General features: G+C 35.3%; 1 protein-coding gene and 1 long non-coding RNA gene across 3 annotated transcripts; one reads left to right on the forward strand and one right to left on the reverse strand.

The window, feature by feature from the left end:
• The first annotated feature begins 256 nt into the window (after window positions 1–256).
• LOC132312228 (uncharacterized) lies at window positions 257–4527 on the forward strand. Of its 2 annotated transcripts, none has more exons than XR_009483223.1 (3): window positions 257–538; window positions 1852–2188; window positions 4004–4527. It is a non-coding gene; the product is annotated as an uncharacterized LOC132312228 (long non-coding RNA). The 2 variants fall into 2 exon arrangements; XR_009483224.1 differs by having other exon boundaries at window positions 277–538; window positions 1975–2188.
• A 1467-nt stretch (window positions 4528–5994) lies between these two features.
• Window positions 5995–9645, reverse strand: LOC132312229 (small ribosomal subunit protein eS8-like). Its single transcript, XM_059810507.1, has 5 exons — window positions 9559–9645; window positions 9393–9465; window positions 8136–8469; window positions 6643–6812; window positions 5995–6269 (listed from the first exon to the last, which is right to left on the reverse strand). The coding sequence occupies exons 1-5, from the start codon at window positions 9560–9562 to the stop codon at window positions 6191–6193; spliced, it is 660 nt and encodes a 219-aa protein (XP_059666490.1). The 5' UTR covers window positions 9563–9645; the 3' UTR covers window positions 5995–6190.
• Between the last annotated feature and the right edge of the window lie 229 nt (window positions 9646–9874).

The following is a 9874-nucleotide window of genomic DNA, read 5'->3' on the forward strand; positions in this document are numbered from 1 at the left end:
GCATTTGGAAGCATCAAATTGATGTCTTGAATTTAAAATTTGAGAAAATTCAGTTTCCAATTTAAATTAAGTTTATTTTCATTCCAAATCTAAGATATTGATTCGGTACTCCCAAATATAATAAGAATTTGTTTTGAAATGAGATTGATAAATTAGCAATAGTTCAAAGAATTTCATTAAAAATAATAATAATAAAACATAGAATATTTACGATTTTGATCGCCATGGGCCTGATCGGTACTTGTTTTGTTTTTGGTATTTTTATTTTTGCTGGTATTGTAGAGTGAACAGTGAAAAAAACCATAATTGGTTCGATAATGAAACGGCAGCGTTTCTAACGCAAAAATCACAACATTTGCCGAGACAATAGAGAGCACTTTTTTTTTTTTTCTTTCTCTAACGCAAAAATGACAACATTTCCTGAACTACTGTAACAAAAGCTGTGTGTTAGCATCTCCACTTCTATGTTGGTTGTCTCCGTGGTTTTGGCAACAGAAACACAAAGTCGCTCTGAAATCAACCCATTTTCCGCATCAATGTAAGAGACACACCCTTGTAACTTTTTTTTTCTGCTTACCTGAACAATCAATTATCTTCAATTTAGTAGATGTTCAAGCTTAATCATCTTGCGCGCACACACACTGAGGAAGTGTTGTAACTCTTTATTTTCTTTACACTCTCTTGAATTTAATGGAACCATGTTAGCGGGTCATCGTTGATACTGAAATTGGAGGGTGGATACAGAATGCCTGTCACGTGTTTGATCAAATGCCACTGTGATGCGTTCCTTTCTTGTTCTGTTTTAATGCCATTTTTCACAAGGTTGTTGACATGTTGTTTTGAATGATGCTAGTGTTGTATATTATGATTTTTTATCTGGTTAATCTTTGACTCTTTGATTCATTTGATTTCGTTTCAATATATATTACACACACACACATTTTGTCTCTGCAAATAACTCACACACCCACTTTTTGCCCACTGTGGAGACTTGAAAGCTCAATCTTCCACTTTGGGAGGCAGAGGAATATAATAGTTTTAAAATGAGTTCACTTAGTGTTCCTTTGTGAAATTTGAAATAATATTCTTTAAAGGGATGGTGTGTGAGAGTAGGATTTGGTTCAAGGCTTACGGTTGGTATAAATGCCTAAGATTGATAACATTATTGCAAAGCTAGGTACATTATCAATTTCATGTTTTTATGAAATCATAATGTTCTTCATGTGTTTACCTCGAATGACTTCATTTCTGTACTGTAATGAAATTTTTCTTTGAGATGCTATATAGAACTCAAAGGAGCAAGATTGTTGCATGAGCTTATGAATAACTTCAAACATTTTTTTATATTTTATTTTTTGTTATGTAATTCAGCACAACTAATAGGTTGGAGTTAATAACTTATATATCTTGTATAGGTACATGCAAATTAGTTGAAGTAATAAGACTTATAATATTGGGGTAGGATTAAGGAGTTACCGGGTGTGAAAATCACATTGTTCGGTCGTTGGGGAGAAGGAGTGTGTGGGTTGCATTTTTTGAAGTGGTGTGATATTGTTACCTATTCCATTTTCCTACCAGAAATTAGAAGAATAAGGAGTTCTTATATCTATCGGTTAGACTGAAAAAATTCACAAGTTTCCTCTGAAATAGACATAAGAATATCGAGCTTAGCTCGTAATGATATATCTTCGGGGGTTATGGCGATTGGCCCATTACTTTTTCTTTTTCTTTTTCCTATACAAGGAATCCTTCTATATGACTAATTTGTTGGAATAATTTAACTTTTGTATTTGACATACGTTTCATGACATCTTTATAAGCATAAAGACCCATTTGTTTTGAAATATGTAGGGATCTTCTGCCTTTCCTTGTTGGAAATCCTCAATTATGATCTCCTTATATGCCGTATATGGATCATTTTGCTATCAGTTCTTCAATAAAACCTACCTCTTTGTGTCCTTGAACTATAATCAGATGGTTTCGTGCTTTCCTTCTACTCCTAAGAAGTTGGTGATGACCATTGGATTGTTCCTTGGTGGCGCCTCCCTTTTTGCTATTGGTGTGCATCTTTCATATGTCAATGTTGCCCCTCAACAAGCTCGAACAAAAGCTCGAAATGATTTTGTCAAAGAACGATTAAGACAGAAATATGGCAAGTGAAAGAAGGGTACTCAACTCATTGATTTAGGTATGCTCGCTATCTGTTAAAATTTCTAAAATATCGCAAGTTGCATCAAATTGTTTATAAAGTTTGTGCACCTACACTGTTAAGAGATTTAGAAATTCATTACCTGCCTTTTTCTTTTTATGATTTTATCCGATGGAACACTTTAAGGACAAGTGTCTTCTTTGCTAGATTGTGATGCATAAAGAACAGCCCATATGTTACTTTAAATTTGGGCAGGTCAACGGTTAGAATGTACTTGATTATGGGTGTCTGGGGCTCAGGGCATACTAATAGCTGTTTGACCTCGATAATTTGGGTGGGTAAGGGGGTTTGTCATATGTTGAATGACAATTACTATGTGATATCCACTCTGAATGGACAATGTTTGCCAGTTAATAGAACTAAGCATTTTAGAGAGATCTCGTTTGGGATATAAAAAAATAAATAAATTCATCGTATTTAATTTTCAATCTCGTGGGAATTAACGTATAAGTGAACGCATGGAATAAAAAATCACAAATTATTGTAATTTATCAATCTATATATTGGATATTTTCAAGATGCAATATGAATTTTATATGTAATCTTGAATTCAAAAAATATATGTTGCAAAATACCATTACATAAGGGTGGATATTTCCAACAAGAATATTCTCATACATTTCAAAATGTAACTCTCATCATATTGACATAAAGTTGGAACTTATCGCAATATATCACACATTATATAACACAAATTATTATACTTTTCATGCTTTACAATTATATCCTTCAAAATGCTTGAAGAGAGCCAAACCCTTATAAATATGAATGGTAACATGGATCGTATAATTTGGTCGGATATAGGCGAAGAAGGAATCTATCTCCAAATAGTTTTTTTATTTTTTATTTATTTTTTATTAGTCTATCTCCAAATAGTTGCGGAAAGGTCATTGACCAATAAGGCTATTGAAGTGGGGATGGAAAGACTGAGACATCTAAAGATCACATGAAATGTGTATAGCACTGTGAGCATTCACCAATGGATTTTTAGGTCCTCCTCTAGGTGCTCCTAATTGAGAAATTAAATGATACTTTTAATGTTAATTTAGTTATATTTTGTGATATTAGTGGTTGGTGTTCTTTACAACACCTTGGCAAATATACATTCTGTTTATAACATTTTGACAAATATCATGCTTTGTTATTTACAATAACACTTATACAATTTCCTTAATTCAATACTCATCCTCATAATCATCCTTGTCGTCATCCCATATGGGTCGTCCACATAAGTTTCCTTTTTCCATTTTTTTCTATTACAAGTCATCTCTCTTACACTAGTTTAACTTTTTAAAATCATTTGTGATGATTTCATCTCATGTTAACTTCAGTCGCCCTCTTTATCCTTTAATCCCAATTATTTGCCCTCTTCGTACCGAAGCGTCCACAAGTCATCTTCAGATATGTCCATATAACATAAGTGAATTTTCTCATATATTATCACTAATAGGTCTCACTCCTAAGTTTTCTCACATTTTGATTAGTAACCCTACATCTTCTAGGAACCTCTATCATCCACCTTAACATCCTCGTTTCCGATATATGAATTTATCGTTCCTGTTTCTTTTTTAAGGCTCAACTCTATTTCCATTATTTTAAAAAAAAAAAGGAAAAAAGAATGAAACATCACTAACATGATTTTGATTTGTGCTTGCAAAACATTCTCTTATATATGTATATGTGTGTATTGTTCCCTGAGAGACTGACATTTTTCCTTGTTTTAATCTTCCACCATTGCACATTTTGGAATAGATAATTGTTGATTTCACACCATTAAATCGTCTATTTCTTTAGGTTGATGATGCGGTGAAGTTGTCAAGAATGGTATTTTGGGATCTCTCCTACAGTTCTTTCTACTCTTATACTGAAGATGAGGAAGAAATGTGCAATTAATTATCGAGTACAATGTGGTGCTGTGGCTAAATGTCTTGAGCAGAACCTTTTGGTGCAGTCTTTTAGAATAAGGGCGGGCAAGTGATTCTACTCATAATAACACGTTGTATCGGTCATGGGTTTGCTTCAAGATGTGACTGGAAAATCAATGACGTTGTCAGAGTAGCATCACTTCTTTCTTCTGGTACTGCTGTGGAAATATGTTTCAACAGGTGCCATGGAAGATAACAAATATTCGTGCTTTTGAAACTGCCAGTCAGAAAGTCGGTTTTTCTCTTTGCTAAAATATATGTGTAGCTCACAGAAGTAAAACTGATTATAGCTGTGTCATTGTGGTTTTCTTAAATTTCTTGTTTTTGTATAAGATGCTTGAAATTATTATGATTAGTTTCTGTCTGTGACTAGTATTTCTTCAGTAATTAAAATGTTGGGAGGAAAAATGGAATCGGTCATGAAAAATGGAAGAAAAATCAGCTTGAAGATTGAAAAATGGAACTGGTCATATAGATTGCATCTCTTTGTACAACTTTCTTTGCAACTCTATTGAGGTGAGGAAACGAGGGCAAGGGATCCCTTTTACCAAATTGAATCTTTACATGTCAACGTCTATATAATCTCAACACGTCAATGTCTATATATATATATATATATATAGATACATATTATATTCTCTGGTCAAGAACAGTGAGACTAATAGCAGTTCAGCTATCTACCCGCTAGAAACTCTACTATAGGGGCCAACTTTAAAAGTCAGAACAACAGTTATCTGCGGTTGTCAATGGAAAGATCACGAACCAGCAATCCACGATCTGCCATTGCATTGCCTTCCCTCTTGTTTTGCTCTAAAACCCTAAGCCAATGGTATGCACCCTGTAAAAGACCCTAACTAAGCCACTGGTCAAGGACTGTGAGACTAATAGCTGTTGAGCCATCCTTGACATGTGCTAGAAATTTTACTGTAGGGGTCAACTTTAAATGTCAGAACAACAGTTATCCGCGATTGTGAACGGAAAAATCATGAACCAGCGATCCACGATCTGCCATTGCATTGCCTTCCTCCTTGTTTTGCTCTAAACCCTAAGCCAATGGTATGCAACCTTTTAAAGGACTCTTTTGCTCTTAACCCTAACTAAGCCAATGGTATACACCTGTAAAAGGAGGTTTTAATGATCTGTGCCCAAATAGAGAAAATGGATAGAGAAACCGGAGCCCAATGAGCTTAGAGCATGAAGAGCTGCGGCTCGCTCTGATTCGGTCCACTATCATGCCTTTTTAATGAAAAACTGGCTTACCAACTTAATCTAAATCCTAATGCAATCCGTACACCATTGAAGCGGTCTTAAACTAGCAACTATGGTCTGATCTTAAACTGTTTCAACAATCTTAAAATATCGTTTACAACACTAAACCAAACAAGCCTGTACGCACATCAACTAGGTATGGTAATGGAAGAAAATGTACTAGTACCAAATGCATTCACATTGGTCACAGTTGGTGAAAATTCCATAACCACCACCCCCAGGCAGCTCACCGCAACCAGAGTAGCACAAGTCACTCAGGAGAAATATATTTCTCCTCCTGACTTTCATGGTTATGGCAGGACCAGTAACATCATCAAACTCTTTGGCAAGTTGACTGTAAAATTGCACCCGATGTGCTCAATCGAAAAATATAGTTAAGAGGGCCGGGTTCAGAACGTAGTCCGTATCTGGTGACAATACCTGGTGACACCGGAATGGTGTATGGGCATTAGAGCATCGAGAGGACCTTTCCCTGATACCCTAACTAAACAGTAATCAGTTGAGACTTGAAATACATTACAGGACCTGACACGGCCTCACATAACAGTGCTTGAAGCCATCTAACATTTATACATAAAATGAAGTTCCACATTAACAACAATAAGACCAATTGATTAAAACAAAATGTTGCATTGATGTTTAACTTTAAAACATAAAAGGATATGACAAAAATAGTTCAAGCTAACTTTATCAGTCAACCAATTCTCAGTTCCACAGCTAAAGAAGAAAAATGGATAGGGGAAAATTGTAACTCTGATTTCAAAGAAGAATTTGCGGTAGCAAGATTTTAAGCAGCAGCGCCCTTTCCTTTCTTCCTCTGGAGTTTCTTCATATAGAACTCCAGCTCTTTGCCCTCCAATATGTATCTGTCAGAAGCAATTTCACAACCACACCATAAGAAGAAGCCCTCAAAAAAATTAGAAAAAGCAATCTTGCAACATCATTGGATCTCAGAAATGGTTAGAGAAAGACCATACAGCTCTGATCATAAATTGTGAACATGAGCAACTCTATTCAATCTTCCATACTAATTATGATCAAGGTTTGTCAAGGTTGTCCACTAAAGTGTTATTAAGGTATTATACTGCAACAAAATGGCTGTTTTGAAGCACTCTTTCTAAGTTAGAAGCCAGAGCTGTATTTCCATGCTTTGAGTGAGCAATTTAGTAAACCAACAAAAGGAAACATATGAAACAGGGCAATATAGTTGTGAAATATTAGAAAAGTAGAAATGCATACCCGTCACAACGACCACATTGGCCAGGTCGTGATGCAATTGCAGCTAACAAACGGCCACCCCCAAATTGTTCTTCGACATGTGGGTCAAGATTGCGATCCTGTTGGCGCTTCTCCAGTTTTCTGACAACATGGTTGCTTTTCTTTGCCTCTTCTGTAGCAGCATCGCCCTCCTATAATCCGATTAAAGAGCACATCATAAGAAGAAGAAAATGAAATAGCATTCATCAACAATACCTATATAATGGATTTGCTTCAAAACACCACCAATAATTCCAGAACACATCATAAGAAGAAAAAATGAAATAGCATTCATCAACAATACCTATCTAATGGATTTGCTACAAAACACAACTAATAATTCCAGAACACATCACTTATCAAAAAAAAAAAATCCAGAACACATCATAAGAAGAAAAAATGAAATAGCATTCATCAACAGTACCTATCCAATGGATTTGCTACAAAACACCACTAGTATTTCCAGAACACCTAAAATATTGTTCTTCTACAACTTTTGGGACTACTGACTAGTTGCATAATATCCCAAAATTAAAAGAAATATACAGTGGAATATTGTCCAATCTTTGATCATGTCTACAAATGTAAACCTTTATTATTTAACTATTTATTAATGAAGTAGTGAAATTTTGTGTGGTGCCCGTCAATATTGGATATCTAATTACATAAATAGGCAACTAAAATTAGATCATGTTCCCCCAAGAGCTTAAGAAACAAAGGATGGCATAATCAAATTAGATTACAATAATGTCAACATCAGCAGAAAATGAAAGAATCACATAAATTTACATCATGGGGAATAATGAAGGATGTGAAGGAACACCATTTCAACATGAAAATGACAAAAAGATAATTATAAAGGATAAAGATAATTGTAGATGATGTAAAAGACTGAAAAGTAAAATGGGTTCGGCTTCTCCATAATACACTGCATCTAAACACTTCCGATAACCACTCACATTTTGTCATGTCAGCAGCAGGCATCATACAACCCCTCCAGAATTAACAGGATGTAATACAGCATGTAAGCTTTAATTACAGCAATACAAAAACACTGGATTTATATCCAACTGAAATGGGGAAAAAAATCATTATCCAATTGAATTGGAGAAAAGGAAAGAAAATTAAAAATCATTACCCAATTGAACTGGAAAAAAGGGAAGAAAATTACAACTATCACTATACAAAATACCACTTTATGATTCTTCTGACACCATTATTGTAAGATATTCAACAAAGTCAAAAGCAACCACACAAAAACGCATGTCAGGTTTGAATTCAACACAATTCCACAAACCAAATAAAAAATGACTGCCAAACTATTAGCTTCCTTCAACTGCTTATATCCTAAAACATATCACATTTATATGATTCCTGTCTATCACCAACAAAATAGTAACTGCAAAATATTCACAAGCAACCTTACAAAAATGCAAACCCAACTTAATCAAACAAAACCACGTAAATACTCATACCTCTCCTTCTTTTTTGGCAGAAGCAGCGGTTTTCTTCTTGCGACCAATGTCAACTCCATAGTGCTGAAGGTACCACTGCTTAAATGGTGCTGCATCGACCTGAACTATTGCACCCTTCACCAAAGTTTGGGTCCTAACCAACTCATTATTTGAAGCGTTATAAACCACATCCAAGATACGAGTCTTCCGGGTCACAGCCTCACTGCCCCATGAGTAGTTTCCTGTGTCCAACCTCAATGCACGCCACTTCACATTCCCACCTCGAACCCTAACCCTCCTAACTGTCTTGTTGCTTGACAGCTTTGTGTTGGCAGGTTGTCTTCCAAGCTCATACCTTCAAAAAAAAGAAATAACCAGCATAATTGGAAACATGTCACTCGAACTGAATCTGAACTTAGTAGGGTATTAGAAACAAGGCAAGCAGATCAGTCAACTACATGGTTCAATTTTAATGATATTAGTCTCAAATATTACGAGAGGCTATTCATGGAGGTGAACTAAATAAATCTGAAGCCATCATGCCTGGATGTTAACTAAAGAGAAAATAACTCAACACAGCTTTGGAAATTATGACGAGCCATAGCACAAATCTTATAACTTACAAGACATAAAAACAAAATTTGAGCCACCAAAATGAATTCAACCAAATTTATGTTCAGGACATTGTGACCAACCCATTGATCAGAAGTACCAAATTAACCTAATTACGGAATATTGATAATTCATTAAACAGATACATCAACCAATCAGGGTTTTTCTTTAATGATGAATCATCCACTACATGATTGTAAACCCAATAAAAGTTTTCAAAACCATAACGGAACAATTAATTAGTAACCAATTGACCCAAAACTAGTTACTGTGGCAGATCCATAAATCAGATTTACCTAAAGAATCTCATCTTCTCTGATTTCAGAAAGTAAGCCAAATATCAAAAAGGAAAGACGAAAATAAAACTAACAAAATTTTCAGAAATCACAGGCAAACCTGTAAATAATAGAAACTAGTCGAACCAAACTAATTCAAGCAATACAATCATGACACTCCAATTAATCAGAGACACGATCAGGACAAACCCATCAACTAGACACAACAAGAATCTTCAGGAATTTTTAAATCATAATAAACAAAATGAACACAGACATTATGCAAATTTAATGAGATTGATATTTTAAAAATTATGACAAACCCATTACTTAAGAGCGACATTTCAATGATAAGAAGATTGAGGATTGAAAGAAAGTAGTTGCCTCTTACTTTCGCTTCTTCCTCCAAGCCTTCTTCTTGCCTCCAGTGGCACGTCTCTTGTGCATAGAATCACGAGAAATACCTGTAAAGTATTAGGTTAACATTAGCATCATGAAGATGGATGAAGAAGATAAGTGAAAAGAGATTGACAGAGATCGAGCGAATCGATAGATACCCATAGCTGCAGCTGTTGGAATCTAGGGTTTCTCCCAAATGCTTGCAGAGGGTTTGATAGAGAGGATACCAAAGTGTGCGAGAGTGGTGTACCTGATTTTATACAAAACCCTAATCACAGAGCCTAAAAGAAAGTCCAATGGGCTAATGGAGCCCATTTTTCACGAGCCCAAATATATTTTTCTGGAGCCCAAACCCTAATTTTGTGGGCCAGTACGGGCCCTTTTTATATTTAAAAGTCCAGTTCTTTCAAATTGGGCAACGGTCTAACGGTGTGTTTGGCCCAGACCGTTGCTCAAAACCAGGTTTTTTGCAAT

Source organism: Cornus florida, unplaced genomic scaffold (assembly GCF_030987335.1).
Source record: "Cornus florida cultivar Cherokee Brave unplaced genomic scaffold, ASM3098733v1 CherokeeBrave_3.0.0_Hap2_Chr06, whole genome shotgun sequence".
In the NCBI taxonomy this organism is placed as follows: domain Eukaryota; kingdom Viridiplantae; phylum Streptophyta; class Magnoliopsida; order Cornales; family Cornaceae; genus Cornus; species Cornus florida.

What these genes read in the sequence shown, in the direction of transcription:
- LOC132312229 (XM_059810507.1), bottom strand. An exon ending in GCTTGGAGGAAGAAGCGAAA is followed by an intron (nt 8,470 to 9,392) that starts GTAAGAGGCAAC and finishes TTTTTTTTGAAG; the next exon opens with GTATGAGCTTGGAAGACAAC. An exon ending in CTGCCAAAAAAGAAGGAGAG is followed by an intron (nt 6,813 to 8,135) that starts GTATGAGTATTT and finishes ATCGGATTATAG; the next exon opens with GAGGGCGATGCTGCTACAGA.